Here is a 21,808-nt window from a genome sequence, read left to right as displayed (position 1 = left end):
TGTCATGAGAGATGCTTACACCGCATTTGCTCCAATCCCTCAGACAGAGCCAAACACCTACAGGATCTCTATCAAGCATTCTTAAAACTTCAATACCCACCTGCTGAAGTGAAAAAACAAATTGACAGAGCCAGAAGAGTACCCAGAAGTCACCTACTACAGGACAGGCCCAACAAAGAAAATAACAGAATGCCACTAGCTATCACCTGCAGCCCCCCAACTAAAACCTCTCCAGTGCATCATCAAAGATCTACAACCTGTCCTGAAAGATGATCCCTCACTCTCACAGATCTTGGGAGACAGACCAGTCCTTGCTTACAGACAACCTCCCAACCTGAAGCAAATACTCACCAGCAACCGCACATCATACAACATAAACACTAACCCAGGAACCTATTCTTGCAACAAAGCCCGATGCCAGCTCTGTCCACATATCTATTCAAGTGACACCATCATAGGACCTAATCACATCAGCCACGCCATCAGGGGCTCGTTCACCTGCACATCTACCAACGTGATATATGCCATAATGTGCAGGCAATGCCCCTCTGCCATATACATTGGCCAAACTGGACAGTCTCTATGCAAAAGAATAAATGGACACAAATCTGACATCAGGAATCATAACATTCAAAAACCAGTGGGAGAACACTTCAACCTCTCCAACCACTCAGTAACAGACTTGAAGGTGGCAATTTTACAACAAAAAAGACTTCAAAAACAGACTCCAAAGAGAGACTACTGAACTTGAATTAATATGCAAATTAGATACAGTTAACTTAGGTTTGAACAGAGACTGGGAATGGTGGGGCCATTACACTAACTGAATCTATTTCCCCATGTTAAGTATCCTCACACCTTCTATGGGTCATCTCGATTATCACTTTTGGTTTTTTTTCCCTCCCGCTGATGATAGCTCATCTCAATTGATTGGCCTCTTACAGTTGGCATGGCTACTTCCACCTTTTTATGTTCTCTGTATGTATAAATATCCTCTTGCTGTATGTTCCAGTCTATGCATCCGATGAAGTGGGCTGTAGCCCATGAAAGTTTATGCTCAAATAAATTTGTTAGTCTCTAAGGTGCCACAAATACTCCTGTTCTTTTTATGGATACAGACTAACACAGCTGCTACTCTGAAACACTAGCAATATGGCACCAGTTAAAATCTTGTTTAACTACATGCTTTGTTCAATTACCCTCTGTGCTTTCTTACTGGATAGGTGCTTTGAGGATTTTATACAACAAAATAAATGTTTACAACATGCCTTTTTTTTTTTTTAGAGTCTGTGGACATTATTGTTACTCTGACCCTGATTCACTAAGGTGCTGAGAACCATCAGTTTCCACTGAAGTAAATGGGAGTTGCAGGTGATCAGGACCATTATTATTATGTATGGACCATTGCAGGTGATCAGGACTTTATTAGGGATGGTACGAGACTTACTGTTGACCTGGTAGAATACCATATTTAGAATGATCATGCATTATAGCAGAACTTCCAAAAATGTACCAACCCTTTAGCTTACCTATTGTTATATTTCCAAAACCAAGTGTGATTAATCTTTCCTTGTGTTCATTGAGTTGGTGTTTTGATTCTGTTAACACTCCATTTGTCCACAGGAGTAAATTTGTAAACACGGAATGGATCACCCCAAACCTAGAAAACAGATTAGTTATTGATACAATCTGTACAAAGGATTTCACCCCATCTATCTTAAATGGAATCCATCACTTTTTACTGGGCACCACGATTGACACTACTGTACTCCTCAATGGCAGTAAAACAAATGCTAAACAGTCTCCTTACATTCATGGTGAAACAGGTTAGATAGGTGGGCCTTTCAGGATGTTATAAAAAGGCAGTGGTTCAATCTATTAAATTGCATTATAAGTAGGATGCTGCTCTTATTTGCCACAATGTCTTGTACAATGGCATTGTTTATATTTATATGATGGCATTATTGTCAGGGATAGCATATGTCATTCTTTGGAAATAGTTATATATTTTATAGCAACTTTCTGGATGGGTTTATAGGAAAGTTCACATTTATGACAAATGATTTACTAATCTAAACAGGAATTGGTTTATGTTAATAGGCCCTACTGGTCCCACTCCGCAGAGGTACATCAAAACATTCTGCACATCCTTTCCTTACAGAGATTCCCCTGCCTTCTCCAGATTCCACTTCATTCATTTCCATCTACTGTACAAGATTTCCTGGCTGAAATTGTCAAAGCGACATAGGGGATTTAGTGACATAGTTACAATTAAGATAAATGGGAATTGTGCGGTTAAACACCCTAGGAGGCTTTGAACTCTCAGTCTCAGAATGCGATCCAATCTGGGGCAAGAGAAAGATGTCTGGGGTAAGCAGTGAGATAGTTGGGTCAAAACATAACAGTTATTGCAAACGGTGATGTTTTGACCCATTGTTGTAGACTACTGTGTTTTTTTTCTAAGAGTGAGCCAGTCTCGGTTCCTCCACTTCCCACTGCTTACCACAGACATCCTTCTCTTGCACCAAGTTTCAAATCTGTTTGCATTCCTTCTTCTGGCCAGCTTCTCTGATCAATTCTTTATCTTGCCTTTGCACAAATTCCCTGTTTCAGAGGTAACACACTATAAGCAATCCACTTATAAATAGATCTTATTTCAGTATCTCCCACTGCAAGCCTTATTTTGAAAATAAACTAAAAGAATAGTATTTTTCATGACTGAAACATATTGTTCTGTTTGTTTAATGTCACACTGTATAGAGGTGGAGTGCATATAACAAAGGCTCTATTGTGCTGCTGCAGTGAAGCTAATAACGGAAGTAAAGAACTAGTACATCATAATTGTTTTCAAGAGCATTCCCACAGTTGTATGAACTGCCTCCAGATCCAACTAACAGTGTTAGTTAGTGATATTGTGTGTGGATTTTCACAGTTGTGATGCATAAAAAATGACTTTTTAATTCAGGACTCAAGAACATGTCTAAAAATGAAAGCCAGGTCTGGTCAGATATTTATTATTTGTATAATAGTACTTGGAAGCCCCAATCAAAATCAGACCTCATTGACTCTCTATTAAGACACAATAAGAGAAAGTCCCTGGCTCAAAGAACTTACAATTTAAATTGACAAGACAAACAAAGGTGGGAGACAAAACATAGTGAAAGTGATTTGCCTAAGGTCACACAGCAGGTCAGAGCCAGGAATAGAAACCAGCTGTCCTGGCTTCCAAGCCATTGGGGTATCCGTTGCTCAAAACAGCACACTAGGGATATGTCTACACTACAGGATTATTCTGAATTTACAGAAACCGTTTTTTGGAAACAGATTGTATAAAGTTGAGTGCATGCGGCCACACTATGCACATTAATTTGGCGGTGTGCCTCCATGTACCGAGACTAGTGTCGATTTCTGGAGCGTTGCACTGTGCGTAGCCATCCCGTAGCTACCCCATAGTTCCCGCAGTCTCCCCCCCCCATTGGAATTCTGGGTTGAGATCCCAATGCATGATGGGACAAAAACAGTGTCACAGGTGATTCTGGGTAAATGTCGTCAGTCAATCCTCCCTCCATGAAAGCAATGGCAGACAATCATTTCACGCTTTTCCCTGGCTTGTCCGGGCAGATGCCATAGCACGGCAACCATGGAGCCTGTTTAGCCTTTTTTCACTGTCACCGTATGTCTACTGGATGTTGCTAACAGATGCAGTACTGCAGTGCTACACAGCAGCATCCCCTTGCCTCTGTAAGTTAGCAGAGACAGTTACCAGTCCTACTGTACCTTCTGCTGCCTTGCAAGTTGACAATGACGGTTACCAGCCACACTGTACCATGGTGCTCCTGGCAGGCCTCAGTGAGGTCGGCTGGGAGCGCATGAACAAAAATGGGAATGACTCCCCAGGTCATTGTCTTCTTTAAATTTTGTCTAATGGAGAGTCAGTCCTTTCTAGGATATCAGGCAAGCCTACTAAAGAACCAGAGAGACAAATGGCTGCTCTGGGTCAGAGCCCCAGACATCTCACAGAAATGATGAACTGCATGCCATTCTAGGGGGTGCCCCTGAACCAACCCCACTCATTGCTTCCCTCCTCCCACATCTCTCTTGGGCTACCGTGGCAGTTATCCCCCCCCATTTGTGTGATGAAGCAGTAAAGAATACATGAATAACAATACTGACTTTATTGCCTCTGCAAGCAGAGATCAAAGGAAGGAGGGGAGGGCAGCCTCCAGCTGCTATGATATTCCAGGCAGGACTGAATCTCCATTAGACAAAGCTTAAAGAAGGGAATGACCAGGAGTCATTCCCATTTTTGCCCAGGCGCCCCCAGCCAATCTCACCAAGGCCAGCCAGGAGCACTCACAGGATGACGATGATGGCTATCAGTCCTACTGTACCGTCTGCCATCTGCAAGGGAAGGGGAGGGAAGAGGATGCTGCTGTGTAGCACTGCAGCATCGCATCTGCCAGCAGCATCCAGTAGACATATGGTGACATTGAAAAAAGGCAAGAGGATTTTTTTCCCTTTGCTTTCAGGGGGTGGAGGGGGGAGATGACATATACCCTGAACCACCCGAGACAATGTTTTTGACCCTTCAAGCTTTGGGAGCTCAGCCAAGAATTAAAATTGTTTTCAGAGAGTGCGGGAACTGTGGGATAGCTACAGTCATCAGCCGCCCCTCCCTCCGTGAGCATCCATTTCATTCTTTGGCTTTATGGTACGCTTGTCTCAGCTCCTTAAGTTTCACACAGCACTGTGGTGAGTCCCTGTTGTGACCTCTGTCCCTCATAGCCTTGGAGATTTTTTCAAATGTTTTTGCATTTCATCTATTGGAATGGAGTTCTGATAGAACACATTTCTCACCATACAGAGATGAGATTCAGTATCTCCCACACGGTCCATGCTGGAGCTCTTTTTTGATTCTGGGACTGCATGGTCACCTGCGCTGATCAGCGCTCCCCACTGGGCAAAAAGGAAATGAAACTCAGAAGTTCGTGGGGCTTTTCCTGTCTACCTGGCCAGTGCATCCGAGTTCAGATTGCTGTCCGGAGCAGTCACAATGGTGCACTGCGAGATACCACCCGGAGGCCAATACCGTCGAATTGCGGCCACACTAACCCTAATTCAAAATGGCAATACCAATTTCAGCGCTATTCCCCTCATCAGGATGGAGTACAGATATCGATATTAAGAGCCCTTTATATCAAAATAAAGGACTTCATTGTGTGGACGGATGCAGGGTTAATTCGGTTTAATGCTGCTAAATTCGAAATAAACTCGTAGTGTAGGCCAGGCCTGGGTCACCTCATACTGTCTCTCACTCTTTCTATTTCACTCCTCATGGTGACTGTGTAAGGTAGCTGAGTAATATGCAGAACATGATACAAAGAGACTTGCTAAGAGCTGCAGAGGGGGTCATCACTGCTGGCAAGATTTGGATTTATGAGTTCCTGGCTCTGACTACTGAACTTGGGTAACTGGACCACACCTCTCTCTACTCTATACATAAGAAAGCCTTAGTAAATATAGTCCTAGGACTTGGCTTATTTTCTTTTCTATATGTTTACATAATTCTCATTCATCTTCATGAGATTTATACACAAACCTAAAGAGAACAGACTCCATAGGTGAGGTTTCTGAGTCATTTTCTTATTTTGTTTTCTATAAATATTTGGCCAGTGCCTGTAGTTTGTTTAGCAGTGATGTTTCAAGAATCATTATGACATTTCATAGAATCATAGAAGATTAGGGTTGGAAGAGACCTCAGGAGGTCATCTAGTCCAAACCCCTGCTCAAAGCAGGACCAACCCCAACTAAATCATCCCAGCCAGGGCTTTGTCAAGCCAGGCCTTAAAAACCTCTAAGGATGGCGATTCCACCACCTCCCTAGGTAACCCAATTCCAGTGCTTCACCACCCTCCTAGTGAAAAAGTCTTTTTTTACTAATATCCAACCTAGACCTCCCCCGCTGCAACTTGAGACCATTGCTTCTTGTTCTGTCATCTGCCACCACTGAGAACAGCCTAGGTCCATCCTCTTTGGAACCCCCCATCAGGTAGTTGAAGGCTACTATCAAATCTCTCCTCACTCTTCTATTCTGCAGACTAAATAAGCGCAGGTCCCTCAGCCTCTCCTCATAAGTCATGTGCCCCAGCTCCCAAATCATTTTCGCTGCCCTCCACTGGGCTCTCCAATTTGTCCACATCCCTTCTGTAGTGGGGGGACCAAAACTGGGACTCAATACTCCAAGTATGGCCTCACCAGTGCCAAATAGAGGGGAATAATCACTTCCCTCGATATGCTGGCAATGCTCCTACTAATACAGCCCAATACGCCGTTGGCTTTCTTCACAACAAGGGCACACTGCTGACTCATATCCAGCTTCTCATCCACTGCAATCACCAGGTCCTTTTTTGCAGAACTACTGCTTAGCCAGTCGATCCCAAGCTTGTAGTGGTACATGGGATTCTTCCATCCTAACTATAGGACTCTGCACTTGTGCTTGTTGAACCACCTCAGAATTCTTTTGGCCCAATCCTCCAGTTTGTATAGGTCACTCTGGATCCTATCCCTACCCTCCAGCATATCTACCTCTGCCCCCCAATTTAGTGTCAACCACAAACTTGCTGAGGGTGCAATCTATACCATCGTCCAGATCATTAATAAAGATGTTGAACAAAACCGGCCCCAGGACCAACCTCTGGGACACTCCACTTGATACCAGCTGTCTAACAGACATTGAGCTGTTGATCATTACCCACTGATCCCGACAACCTAGCTTGCTTTTCATCCACCTTTGTCAGGCATCACCAGATAAACTTGTTGGCTTACATCTGTGGTACTTCATCATTGTACAAGACCATGCATGATGACAGCAGAATGGCCATTCTTTTTTATTCTTGCTAGAGATCTGACATTTAGGGATGAAGGGTCCACTGAAGTCAGTGATGGCACATGAAGATCTCAGATAAAATTTTCAAATGTAGCCATGTCCATAGGACTCAGGTTTCTAAGTCACTTAGGCACTTTTGAACATTTTATCCCTGGCCACAGTAAGTCTTTTTGCTGATTTCTTCCCCTTTCTCAATGGTGTTGACTATATTTTTTATTACTTTTTCAAACATGGTTTAATTTTGTCTCTACTGGAATGCTGCCCACCTGTGCAGACATAGTTTTAAGAAGTATTTTCATAGATACTACATAGTTTGACATTTCTATTTAGTGATAGCTCTTTTTATTTTTAATTAAGATATAGAGGATGATGCTCTGTATTCCCACATCAGAGGCCCCACTGGAGCCTTAAAGAAGAAGAAAGCCAAAAAGGATGGGGTGGGGAAAGCAGGAGTTGACACTAAAGGTTCAATCCTTCCTTCCTACTTGACTGTGTGTGTCTGTAACATTTTCTGAGTGCACATAAGCCTTATGCAGGCAAAACTCCCACTAAAATTAATAGCAGCTTTTTAGGATTGGACCCTAAAAGAAGAATGGATTTTTTTAAGGTAATTGTAAGGTAACTGGGCAGCTCAGGAAGTTGGGGATGGGGTATAAAAACATTTTTCTCATGATCATTGGTTCAGTTTGCCTGCAATGTAAAATCAGATGGTGATCTCCATCCTCTGTCTGTAGCACAGTTGACACTTCTGCAAGCAGAGAGGAGACTGCTACCAGCACTATTGGTGTTGTTTCTTCCAAGCCGGAGTTCAGACACATTGAGCCTAATTTACAGAGGTGCTGAGCTCCCATAACTCCAAGCGAAGTCAATACAGGGATCCATTATTCCTAGAAATCAGGCCAACTTTTAGGGAGCCAGGTAGGAAAGTTTTAATTGCTGCTGTCTGTTCTATATGTACTTTATGAATAAAGATATGGGTATGGTCTTTGTATCTATGACTTTATACTGTCTACCTTAGGCACTTATCTGGTCTCCATTAGCGTAGTATCTGAGCAACTCACAATCTCTAATATATTTATCCTCATAACAGCCCTGTGAGGTATTAATTCCATTGTACAGATGGGGAACTGAGTTAGAGAGAGACTACATGACTAGCTCAAAGTCACTTAGGAAGTCTATGTGAGAGAATTGAATCCAGGTCTTCCAAGTTCTGGGCTACTGAATATAGTCTTCTATTTCAAGATCATCTGAGTGTATTTAGTGTTTCTGATTAATGGGATATGTAAATCACACTGTAGATGCCAAGATCTGCCATCAGATGTGTGCACAAATCCCTCTGACTTCAATAGGAGATATATGGGAGTACCTCAGAGCAGAATTTGTCCCACAGTATATTTGCACATTCATATCTGGTCCAGAAAAGGCATTCCCCCATAACAGTTTAAGATGTTGTCAAACATGTCTCACTGAATGCAAGCTACTGCACACAGTGACTGATGCCAATAACCCTTCAGACAGCTAAATAAATTAAACATCAGACATACAGGTCATATTTCCTTACTCTGAGAAAGGTACGTGGAACTCCAAAGATGAAAAGTTACTATGCTGTAGCAGTCATGTCACATGATTTAATTAGTGGGGAAATTATGCATATTCTTTGACTATTTTTGTTAAAGAAGTATAAACACTGTCTACATTGAAAATATAAATTAAAAAATGATTCACCCTCTCATTTATGCCAGTAAATGGAATTGCACCCAATTTACACAAACATAAGTAAAAGTAGAATCAGACTCCAAAAATTTTCACTATCTGCATTTTTATGTGATAATACAGTTCATGTTAAAACAACATACATACAAAGTAGAAGTAATGTTCTAAAGGTAAATTATATTCATTTTACCTTTCAAGTGTTTTGAAAGACTGGATAATATCCTTGGCATGACACCAAAGAAAATACACCTAAATGGAAATACAGATAAAATGCAATCAATTCATTTGGGTAAATGTCACTATATTTGTAAGTATTAACAATGAAGGTGGATATACAGGAAAATACTGATGGCCAGATTCTCTGCTGGCGTAAATTGGTGCAGATCCATTGCCATCAGGCTCAATTGATCTGCAATGACCCTTGGCCGGCCCCCTGTGCCATTCACCTAGAACTTGTCTGCCACTCAGAAACCTAACATCACTCAAACACACAAGACAGTGGAATAGATTACAGCAGAAACTTCATTAAATATGTCTCATCCAAAATATATCCCATACTTTGAATTTCTGTAGCTGGAAAGACTTTTATTTTTCATGTAGTGGTGAAAAATTTGAAGGAAAGTACCAGACTGACAGCACAGAAATATAAAGTCTCTGTCCACAAGACAGATATTGCAACTGCGATAGTAGCAGTGCTGCTATGTGCGTCTATCCTTCTCTGAGAGGACCATTTTGATGGGCAAGAGGTTTGTACTGGTTCCCAACACATACATCAGGGTGTTTCTTGGTTGAGGCTGCCAACAAAGTTTCTGATTAATAAAGTGCTTTAATCTTGCAGCACCTGTCAATTAGCAACCAGTATTATTAATTTAAAAGATATGGGCCAGTACATTTACATTGGGCTTTATAGCCTGATCAAGGGATACGAATCCCCTGCCCCAAGGAACTTAAAGTCTAAAATAGACAACAAAAACACACGAGACAAGTTATGAGATAACAGTTCAGATGAGAGATCACTGGGGAGGGGAACAAGGTAGGAAGAATTCCTGAAAGATATGAGATTTTAGGAGAGCCATGAAGGAGAGCACAGTGAGGGCTCCAAGTGAACCAGTCATGGTCCATGAATAAAGTGGCTGCATGAGCAAAGGCACAAAGCCAAAAGAAGGAAATGGAAAGAAGCAGGAAGAAGAGGAGAATGAGAGGAATGTAGGAAGTGAAAGTAAGAAGTGAGATCAGAGATGTAGGCAGCAGTGAGATTTATGTAGATCCTGGTGAGGCTGAGAATGTTGAGAATGATGAGGTAAGAGACAGGTCAATGAAGGGATTCAAGGTGAAGGGGTTCTGTGACTAGCCTGCAGGGAGGAGAAGTGACATACAGAAAGCAAGAGAGAAGGTTGGTAGTAATCAATCTGAGAGACAACCACAGCAGGTACAAAGGTTGTAGCAGCCAAGATTGCGCAGGAAGATCAGTTTGGGGGGATATTAAAGAGGCAGAGCACATCACTGGAGACTGGCTCTGAGAGGTGGGAATGCGTGGGAAAAAAAGAAGAATCAGATGATACTGAGGTTGTGGAAGGATAATGGAGTGAGACTTCAGGATTTAGTTCCCTATTGATGCAACCTAGTGGAATGAATGAGGAACGCATTGGAATGGAATCTGGAGACATCAATCACAGTTAGGTTCCCAGAATACTGAATTTTGACAATAGGGGAAGTGCTTGAAAAGAGGTCAGGCATAGAATCATAGAGTTTGAGGCCAAAAGGGAAGACCAGATCATCTAGTCTGACCATCTGCATATCACAAGCAACCAACACTCACACCCTCAACCCAACAACCAAAATTAGACCACAGTATTACAGGCCACAGGAGTCTACACTATTATTTGCCACAGGCAGAGAACAGGAGAGACCGAAGTGCATCAGTGCCCTAAGCCCCTGCAATAGCAGGGAAATACCCCCATGGTCACTGCCAATCTGACCTGGAAGAAAATTTCTTCCTGGCACCACAAATGGCCGATGATCATGTGATGTTAGGGACCCTGATCATGTGAGCTCTCTGACCTGATCCCAGCCAGCCCAGAAACTGAGCAGTAGAGTGCACAGTGCCACCTCACAGCTCTGGCCCATTGCATCCAGTGTCCCATCTCCAACTGTGGCAAGCAAGGAGATAAAAAACAAATAAAAAAAAACAACCCAGAATAATTGAGGGGCTTGAGGTGGGAAGAGGAGAATCCCTTCCTGATCCCTGCAGATGGTTGGCTGAAACCCTGAGATTCATGAGATTTTAAGAACATTAGACTTGAAGTGAGCCCCAGGGCTTGCCCCTATCATCACAAATAATCCCGTCATACAACCACATTCTTTAATTTTTCTAGCCCTCGCTTAAATTTAATTAAATTGTTTGGCCCCAAAAGTCCTATTGGGAGGCTGTTCCAGAACCTCATTACTCTGCTGGGTAGAAACCTTCTAATTTCCAGCCTGAATTTGTTCCTAACCAGTACATACCCATTTGTTCTTGCACCAATATTGTCCTTTAGTTTAAATAGCTCTTCACCCTCCCTGATGTCAAGTATCCGGGGTAGCTGTGTTAGTCTGGATCTGTAAAAGCAGCAAAGAGTCCTGTGGCACCTTATAGACTAACAGATGTATTGGAGCATGAGCTTTCGTGGGTGAATATCCACTTCATTGGATGCATGTATTCACCCACGAAAGCTCATGCTCCAATACATCTGTTAGTCTATAAGGTGCCACAGGACTCTCTGCTGCTTTTACACCCTCCCTGGTGTTTACCCACCAATGTATTTATAGAAAGCAGTCATTACCAGTCAAATTAGCAGTGAAATACCAACATCTTCCAGTCTCCTCTCATAAGATAGATCTTCCATGCCCCTGATCATCATAAGAACAGAAAAATGGTCATACTGAGTCAGACCAATCGTCCATTTAGATCAGTATTTTGTTTTCCAACAGTGGTCATATCCAGATGTTTCAGAGAGAGTGAACAGAGCAGGGCAATTCATAGTAGTGCTTTTCTACACCTGTTCTAGTTGGTATTTATCTTTCTTGAATATTGGTGACCAGAACTGTACACGGTATTCCAAAGGAGTTCTTACCAGTGCCTTGTACAATGGCATTAATACTTCTCTATCTCTACTGGAAATGCATCACCTGATACATCCTAGAATCATATTTGTCTTTTTTGTAGTCACATCATGTTGATGATTCATTGTCATCTTGTGATAGACCAACACAACCAGGTCTTTATCTCACTGTTTCTTCCAACTGATGAGCCCCTAGCTTATGGCAAAAAAAATGTATTAGATACTAAGTGCATGACTTTGCACTTAGTACTTTGAATTTCATCCCATTTGTATTACTCCGGTCATCAGTCATGCAGATCTTCCTGTATAATATTCTGATCCTCCTCTGTATTGAGGATGACTCAAAACTTTATATCATCAGCAAATTTCACTAGCAGATGCCTACTTTTTGTGCCAAAATCACTAATAAAATTATTGAATTAGATTGATCCCAAGACTTATCTTTGAGGAACTCCACTAGTAACCTACCTCTAGTCCAATAATTGACCTTTCAGCACAACCCATTGTTTTCGCACTTTTACCCACCTTATAATTCACTACCTTGTACTGAGCCTCATCTTCTCTAATTTCACGAATAAGTTCCCATGTGGCATCAAGTTAAATGCATTACTGAAGTCCAAGTATATTAGATCTAATGCCCTTCCCTTATCTAAAAATGGTTCTCTCTTCTCCACAGAACCTTTGAAAACAACATTGTATGTCTGCTCTGTCTGCTAACGGTCCCAGCGAAATGGAATTCTGAGATGTCCAAAACACATTAAATGGTTTTATAATTAACAATAAATTAAGGCTCAAATTTTCACAAATGTCCATTCATTCTGGGCACTTCAATTTTTGGTGCCAAACTTGAGATATCCAGGGTCTGATTTTCTGCAGCTCCCATTGACTTCAGCTAGAATTGTGCATGTTCAGCACCTCTGATTTAAGGAACTCAAAATTAGTGGACACTTTTGAAAATGTAGGCATAAGTCTACACAGCATTTCATAGGCAAAAGTGAGAATTCTGATCTCCAGCCGCCTAACCAGAAGATCACATTCCTACCACATTTGCCCATCTGTTCAGTGAAACATTTGCCAAATTTAAAAAGGGACTAAACCAAAACACTGGATCAAAAGGCTTCCAAACTTTATGAAAATTTTGAATCAAATCCAGATTTTCTGGCACAGTTCTTATACTGCGCCCATCGCAAGGTTATCTATGCACCTTCTGGAAGTGCGTTAAGTGACCTCACTAGCATCAGTTATCAATGTTTTTTATTTTTCCCTTCCTCTGTACAGCTCTGCATTGCACATGGAATTGGAATTGAAATTCCGCTTCAGAGCTGGTTGTGCAAGGGAATGGAAGCTAGTTGGGTCTCCCGCACCCACACACTGTGCCTGGCCCTCATGCAGGTGCATAATCTGGCTCATTATCCGGGATGGAGAAACTGTAAGAGGATCTTGATTCAGGTATTAAACATTATGGAGGCTATTATAAAATCTCATCAGTCTCTCCCTTTTGACCTATTACATAATAACTAGGGGGCTGTCTGTAAGTTTTAAATAATAGAAAAGGAAACACTTATTTATGCAACATATAATCAAGTGTGGAATTCATTGCCACATGATGACATGGAGACAAATGGCTGGACTTAGAATATGACTGGATAATTGTACACTCCTTATTGGCTATGTTTGCTGCTATGCACACAGTGATGTGCGTAATCAAATACTATGCTTCAGGGTGAAAACCCATCATTTACTTGTTTCGGGAAGGAATTTCCTCAGATGAACAAGCATTGCACAACTACATAAAGTACATTATGTAGGGGTTTTGCCTTCCTTTGAAGAATCAGTTATTCATTACTACCAGCCGCAGGACACCAGACTAGATGGATTGATGGACTGAACCAGTATGACAAGTTCCTGTGCAGAAGCAACAGTGAAATGTACTTGTCTCATTTCATATAAAAAAAATTATGACAACTATGTGCCTAATTTCAACTACAAAAAGGTATGTCGTTCCAAATGTGGGACCAAATTTTTAGGAGACCTTTTTATCATGTGAAACATTTATACATACATCTCTATGTGTGAGGAGCTACTTCATTTTCAGATACAGACAGGTATTTTTGGATACAAATTGGGTAACTTTCTGCTCAACTGCCTGATCTGCATGCTCAAATCCCAGTTTGCATGCAGAAAGGGGTATGCACACACAAAAAGTTTTTAGCCTTTAACAACTTATCTCCTAATATTTTTAGAAACTAATTTAGCAAAAACAGAGCAAGAGGAACAGACAAAAGTTATGCTTGGTGAGAAAACCAGACATAATAAGCTAAAACTGGTTGCTTTTACCTGTAAAAGCGTATGCATTGCATGTGTGACAGGAAAAATGCCTTCAGTTGCTGATAAACAGTTTGAAAATCCAATAAAGTATCCAATTTTAAAAGAGTCCAGAATTAAAGTAATCACTGCAAATAATGTAATCCCACCTAAGACAAAACAAATATTAGAAAATGTTAATATACAGTTAACCTGTCTTCAGAGAATCTATATTAATAAATGAAAATTCATGTTTTGAAAAGGTTATCCCTACTAATCAGTAAAATAAGTAAATGGTCATAAGATCAGTTTACTCCGTGCAATAAAGCTCTGTAATTCATGAACGCTCCTTCACAATCTATGACTTAAGCGTAACCACAATACATGAATAGCTCATGCAGTATGTAGGGACCAATCTTACAGTTCCCAGGGAGCTGAGGGCATTCAGCATCTTGTAGAAGCTGCTCAGCACCTTTCTGGATCAGAGCCTCAAGTAACTGTAGCACAGAGCCAGTTATACAGTCAAATGAATTAATGCACTATATAGCTACACAGCAAACTATACCGCTCACAGAGCCGAACAATAATGTTACAGTCTCCTGACCCAAGAGTCCTACACTGCGCAGTAATACAATCACTTGGTATGCCATCTCAATTGTTCAGAAGGTTATACTGAACCACTATAAGTCAGAGACCAAAAACTGTATGCTTTTCTTTTTACAAATGCACTAAAATTTCAGACTTCATCCTGAGATCCGTTACTTTAACATACATAAATAAATAAACATTTGTCTAAATTTTTATACAATGTTTTTAAAGGTTTTTTTTTAAATGTTTCCTTTACTGCTTTTTTTTTTAGTATAACTCCAATGTCGTTCACTTCAAAGATTTAAACGGGAACTCGTTTTGGAAAGCTATATGATAAGATACAGCTATGTTGCTATTGAACCTTATTGTACCAGCATAATTAAGCAACAAGACACAATGGGAGATAACATTACTGAGCCAGACCTTTATTCAATTTTTTTCCTAAGTCCTTACTCAGACAAACTCCCATTGACTTTAACTTAACTTTAGCTGAATAAAGACCAGGCAAAAATTGGCTAAGGACTCTCAGGACTTAGATCACTGTGTCTTTGTCCCTGTTTCTTATTGCTCAAAGAGAATTGTGATATAAAGATGGTAAATGATATCACAAGAGTTGACTTTATTCAGTATTTACATTATCCTTAAAGGGCCAAATCCTGCTCACCTTATTGACATGAGATGTTCCACTGAAATTATTGTTTTAGGGCAATATATAATTTTGTTCCCTAAAGTTAAAGTTAACAAGTCAACCAAGGAGACCCTTGGTTGTTATAATAACATGTTAGATACCCTACTAAAGATGAGCTATTTATTTGAATGAAAAATTTTAAAAATATAGTGTCATTGTTGCCGTTTTGGAATTATTCATATTTACAGTGTACTCACCTGTTCATTACAAATGAACAAGAAGCTCCAACATGGGTGAGGTAGTACCTTTTACTGCACCAGAAGTTGGTCCAATAAAAGGTATTACCTTACCCACCTTGTTTCTCTAATATCCTGGGACTGACACAGCTACAACAACATTATATACAAGAAGCTCCAGATCAGGTGCAGTGGAGGAAAAAAATACATTAATCACTTTGCTACAGCCATTTTTTAAATAATACAGTTTATTCAATTCATTAGCTCTTTGTCAATATACAAAAATAGATTTTGGAACAGAATGCAACCTGAAGAATTTAATTTCCATTAGTATTTTTTGTTTCATATTTTACAAATACTCGCTATATAAAGAAACCAAAGAACAAAATCCCTAGGGATATTTCTTACACCAGCAGAGAATTTGGCCTCAACTTTTCACTTTTATAGTTCAAAAACTAAGGGCCCACTCTGCAAACACCTGTGCGTGTGAGTAATTTTACTCAAGTGACTATTCCCATTGAGTTCAGTTGGACTAGTTATTATGTGAGTGACATTACTCACATATGAAAGTGTTTGCAGGATTGGGCCCTAGGGTTAACTACATGTACTGTATAATGTTTCATTATGTACACAAGTAAATTGTACTGTAAGTGGTAGATTCTAGACTGCTTTAGCAATTAGTCATTTAGGTTTCCTTCTACAAGGAATTAATATTGTTCTAAAGGGAATTAGCATTGTTAATTCTATTAAAATAACTTGCAAGACTAATTTCTAAAAATACCAAGGAAACTACCACCAAAAAAATGCAATTTTAAAAATCAGTCTATTTGGATATTTTTTCTAATGGTTTCAACATGCCTTGAGGATTTATTTCTTTTTTAATACAATTATCTCATCAACAGGAAAAAAATATACTTCTGCAGCAACAGTTTATATTACATTGGAGAAAAACTTATGTGGTACTTGTTTAATAAATTCTTATACATAAACTGACTTGGTGTGTGACTGGAAATGATTTAAGACCCTAATCCTGATCCCAGTGGGAAAACTTCCATTGAGTTCAGTGGTGTAGGCTCAAACCCCAATATATAATTGTTATATATTATAAATATGTGTATATACCATTTTTTCTCACTTTAGTTAAGTACTACAGTGAGAAAAAAAGGGTGTACACATGTATTTATAATTTAAAACGATGTGAAATGGTGAAGCAATACCATTGGTGAAAATGATGCACAGCCTTAGGGTCTGATTCTGCAAGCTCTTTTTCATTACTTATGAGAAGAATTCAACTGAGTTTAAGGCATTACTAAGGAAAAGAAAGAAAATCAGGCTTAAACACACAAAAGCAAAAATAGTTATATTTTAGATTCCTGATCAGACCCCTCCACTACGCACATATCTTGTTTTTGCATGAATCAGCTGTTGTATATTTATTGTAACTCCTTTCCATGTAACTTTGTATTACACATAGTCATGGATTTCCTTTAATGAGGGTTCTAGATTTCGTTTGTTTTAGACAATTATTCTAAATGGTCAGTGGAGAAACACTTCCCCCCTCCCCCAGCATAATCATGATTTATGTCATAATAAGTATTTCTGCACACATGCTTCCTTTGGTTCTCTCTAAATATGCTATGGGTTCAAACTTGCTCCCATTGAAGTCAATGAGAGTTGTGTCATTAACTTCAAGGAAGTCTTCTGTGACCCATAAATTAAAAATATTTTGTCTGGGCTGGTTCAAACAACAAGCAGTACAGCCAAGGTCTCAGGCCAATATACCAATAACATATACAAAATGCCCAACATTCAAATTTGAGGCTAAGGGTCATAGTCCAAGTTACTAGGCTGGCCATAATTTAGGTATAACTTGTGATGCTGGAGAAAAGAATAGGATAAACTTGCTCATGGGAGCAATTTGTTTGTTTCTCCCTTTTTTTCATAAGATGTCCACCTCATTTGATTGATCTTCACTGTTTTCTTGCATAGTGCCTATGGCTCTTTTTTAACCATGGGATCAAAGACAGGAAAATACCATACTGGAGTAAGTCAGGCAAAGGACTTCATTTATGCATATTTCTTGCTAAGCTTTGAAGAAATGATTACTTGGGGGCATGCTCATATAAACCTAATGGAAGCAAAACAGTCACTGAAGTCAATAGAAACATTGACTACATTAAGACTTAAGGAGATGTGCTTTGTATACCATACAAATTGGGAAAGAACACTGCTCTAAGGTTCAAAGTGCCAATATTCAGTCACAAAAGGATCTAGTTATAAATGGATATAAAAAGATACATAACTATTAAAAAAAAGATGTTTTTGTTTAGTAATTCTCATCCAACATTTATGCTGGTAAAATGTAAGACATAAGTGATAACATAGTTACAGTTTTTCACCATGGTATTCACTGACTAAAGAAAATACATAAAATATGTCATTTATTGGGTATCAAAATGATGGACAATTAAATCCAACTAAGTAATCTAGATAAATGTTAATATTTTCTAGTCTAACCAGTCTTTTTTCTAGTCTTACCAATTAAATCATGCACATTTTCTTTATGTTAGAGAAAAAAGAGGCACATTCTAAAAAACTAGATAATAGAGCTGGCCAAAAAAACAAGGAAAACGTGTGAAAATTATCATGAAAATGGTGAGAGTAATTAATGGTGAGAGTGATTAACCAGTATAACAATTTACCAAAGGCTCTGATGGATTCTTAATCACTGACAGTTTTACAATCAAGATTGGATATTTTTCTACAAGATATGCTCTAGGAATTATTTTGGAGAAGGTCTATGGCCTGTGTTATACAGGAGATCAGACTAGATGGTCACAGTGCTCCCTTCTGGTCTTGGAGTCAATAAAGCAATGACAAAACATTTCTTTTTTTTTCAAACTTGTAAACAGTTCTACTAGCTAATCATTTTTATTACACAATTATTGATACTTTTCAGGAGATCAGTATGGAGTTCTAACTCTGGAAAAGGAAGGTAATGCGAGTCTTGCCAGAGTAAGTACTGCAGGATTGGACATCTGTTAATAAATCCAGGTTATGTTTTCTTCTAACATTGGTTAAAGGAATTGTCTAGAATTGTCCAAGCAATAACGAAGCATAGGAAAATGTGGTCTGAATATCAGAAAAAAAATTCCAACAGTGAAATTTATTAGACTGTGAAACAGACATCCAATGGAAATTGTGGAAGACTGTAAAGAGCAATCCTGCATTGGTAGGGGAAATGGTTAAGATGACCTAATAGTTCTTTTGCATATTTTATTTCTGAGGTTGTATGATTCATTATATCCTCCATGGCAAGTGAAAAAATGTGCCAAAAAGATAAAAGATTTTGCCACCCTTACTCATGTTGAGTAGTATCTTACTCAATTAATGGGACTACTCAAGGAGTAAAGTCTACTTAATGTGAATAAAGGTAGCAAAACTTGGCCTAAAATAAAGCCAAATTCAATGACACCCAAGAAGAATTTGACCCATCTTTCCTACTAAAGTAAAACTGTTGAACTACCAAGTTATGGCTAAGAATGGCATATTATTATGGGAAATAGTAAATAATAAGCAGTAGCTATTCATGTCATGCCATGTTAATAGTATAAACTTTCAGCAAAGTGACTATGCAGAAAACGGATGTATAACTTTCGGTTTTAATAAAACAATACAAATTGCAAGTACTGTTAATACTGACAATAAGAGACTAAAGAAGGCATAACAGTAGGGCTGAGAAAGAATGAAGTTTAATAGCAGCTACTTATTGTTTCAAATGTTCATATTTTAGACTTCCTAGTGTTTTTCATCTAAGTGATAGTCACTAGCTGCTGCCCAGAGAATTTTCTCTATTTACATCAAAGCCATGAGATATTGTTTTTTTAAATTTCTCTGGCCCCAGTGGTTTATGCAACCTCTGTATTGCATTTAACTCACCCCTGTTTCCAGTCTACCATTTACAGTGCTACAGGCAGAAAAAAAGACTGTTGATAAAAAAGCCTTGTCAGCTGGAATTCCAAACTACAGCTCAATGGTTACTGCTAAGGACCTTGCTTTTTTCCTTCAACCTGAAACACTACATTCTTTTAAGCTAATGTGACTTTGTCACACTATTCAATACACAAATAAAACCATTGAAGGCCTATATCCCATATGCACATGACTGTGCAAATAATTGCTGCTGCAAAAGCCTTGCACAACTTCCCAGAAATTCCCTTTTTTGCCTACAGGTGCTACCTGAATGGTACCTATAGTTCATATCCTAAGTTGCAAGCTCCTTGGGGAAGGGTTTTGTCTTCTTGTCTGTCTGAAAAGCACCATAAATGCTTATGGCACCTTAAGAACATAAGAATGGCCATGCTGGGTCAGACCAATGGTCCATCTAGCCCAATATCCTCTCTTCCAACCATGGCCATCTTGGCTAATAGCCACTGATGACCTATTCTTCATGAACTTATCTAATTCTTTTTCGGACCACAATACAGTTTTGGCCTTCATAACATCCCCTGGCAGTGAATTTCACATGTCGACCATGTGCCCTGTGAAGAAGTACTTCCTCTTGTTTGTTTTAAACCTGCTGCCTATTTATTTAATTGGGTTACTCCTGATTCTTGTGTTATGGGAAGGGTGTACCTAAGCAATGGCTGGTACATAACTGCCTGATCTAACCTAACTATCCTATTTTCAATGTGCCTGCCTTCCTGGTATCTAGGTTTTAAGTAAGTAAACTGTGTGTGGGGCGGGGAAGAGTTTCAATCTTTAGTGTGTTCACCTGTATGATTGGTATCCATATAATCTATATCTGCATCTATTCCTATATCTAGATTTTTTTTGGATCAGTTGGTTTTTATTCTTTTTGTACAGAAAATAAGAAAATGATCATTATGAACAGAATAAAAAGGAACTTCAAATATACTGGTGTCAAGCATATCTCTGGCTCAGGTAGGAAAAGTAGAAATTAAGGGATTTCATAGGAACCCTCTGGGAGTGAAATTTCTCTTTTCACAGTAACCTGACTGACAAGTTGCAGGTTGCATGGAATGAATCGACTAGAAATTTCCATTCTGCTTGAGTACAGGGACCTTCACTACTATATGGCCAAGGGCAGGGGAAGTATACAGACCATGGATTTGGCCCAAAGACGCGCTGAGCCCCCTGGAGGTTGCTGGGTTTTTGTTTTTTGTTTTGTTTTGTTTTTTGGGCTATCCTCGCAGGGGAAACCAGAGCGCGGCCTTGGCTCTGTCAGTAAATGGAAGTGGGACCCGCGACTTACACTTTAACCAGCGGGCTCCTGCGTGGGTGTCTTTCTCTTGGATCAGCCTCCTCTGGGAGTAGCTCCTGCTGATGTACCACAGCATCCAGAGCAGCTGGATGAGCATGATGGTGATGAGATAGGAGAGCAGATCCTGCTTCCTGATGCCCACCGCATGCACAGCCCAGGCGAACATGAGCAGCAGCCCGGCTAGGAACAAGTTGATGCCGTACTGGCTGCTGAGGATCTCGGCGTTTTTCTGCGGGTAGCTGCCTCCCACCAAGCGGCTGCCTCTGGGCTGCCCTGGGGGACCCTGCACCGATTTCTCCATCACCCACTCCTCCGGCTGCCGGCTGCTTGGGTAAGGCTGCGGCTGGTCTGGCCATCCCCCGCAGCTCTTCTCCCCAGAGCTGGAGCCGGTGTCTGCGTTATCTTCCACCATCGCGGCCACCTGCCAAGCGCCCGGAGACCTGCTGGGAGTGGCCGAGGTCCTCGGCGGGGAAGAAACGGGGGTGAGAGACGAGCCCCCACAGCAGGGACCCCCCTACTCGCTGTGTAAGAGTGAGGAGGCGGGGCGGGACGGGACAGCGGGCAGGGCCACTTCGCCGCACCGGTTAGCGCTCAGCTCCGCGGCCAGCCTGCTGCGTGCTTCCTTCCTCTCTCCTGCTCGGGTCTCCCCGCTTCCCCCTGGGCAGCTCAATGGCCTCGGACAAAGTTCCGCTCTCCTTCCCCGCGGGTTCGAGCGGCAGCGCTCCTCGCGGTCGCAGCTCCGGGAATCCGAGCCTGGGTTTATATAGCCGGCCGAGCGGCCGGCGTGGCTGGGGCAGGTCCCGCTGTCGCTGCCCGCGGGTTGGCGCGGGTGGGGATTGGATGTCAGCCGCACACCGCTCTGGCGGGGGAGTGACCCCTGGCCAGTTCACACTTGTCAGTCAGCCCCTGGGCCCCGCACCCTCCCTCTGTCCGTGCCCCCGGGGCCAGAGGAGCGAGCGGAGGGGGCGGTGTCTAGGTATCCGGTGCGGGATTGGGGAGGGGCTTGTGGGCTGGGGTGCGCCTGCTGGAGGAGTGTGTGTGAGGAGGTGGGCATGGCGGGTCCGTGTG

The 21,808-nt window shown here is 40.9% G+C and overlaps 1 protein-coding gene across 1 annotated transcript in view; it reads right to left on the bottom strand.

The window, feature by feature from the left end:
• OTOP1 (otopetrin 1) overlaps window positions 1-21,192 on the bottom strand; it is a 36,696-nt gene extending 15,504 nt beyond the window's left edge. Inside the window, exons 1-4 of the mRNA XM_030563237.1 lie at window positions 20,732-21,192; window positions 14,038-14,174; window positions 8,790-8,848; window positions 1,530-1,660 (exon numbers count right to left, since the gene is read on the bottom strand). Coding sequence (XP_030419097.1) covers window positions 1,530-1,660; window positions 8,790-8,848; window positions 14,038-14,174; window positions 20,732-21,152 — 748 coding nt within the window. The 5' untranslated portion in view covers window positions 21,153-21,192. The remainder of the gene's footprint in view (window positions 1-1,529; window positions 1,661-8,789; window positions 8,849-14,037; window positions 14,175-20,731) is intronic.
• Between the last annotated feature and the right edge of the window lie 616 nt (window positions 21,193-21,808).

The sequence above is a fragment of the Gopherus evgoodei genome, chromosome 5, assembly GCF_007399415.2.
Source record: "Gopherus evgoodei ecotype Sinaloan lineage chromosome 5, rGopEvg1_v1.p, whole genome shotgun sequence".
Taxonomy (NCBI): domain Eukaryota; kingdom Metazoa; phylum Chordata; order Testudines; family Testudinidae; genus Gopherus; species Gopherus evgoodei.
This window is presented reverse-complemented; position numbering and strand designations above follow the sequence as displayed.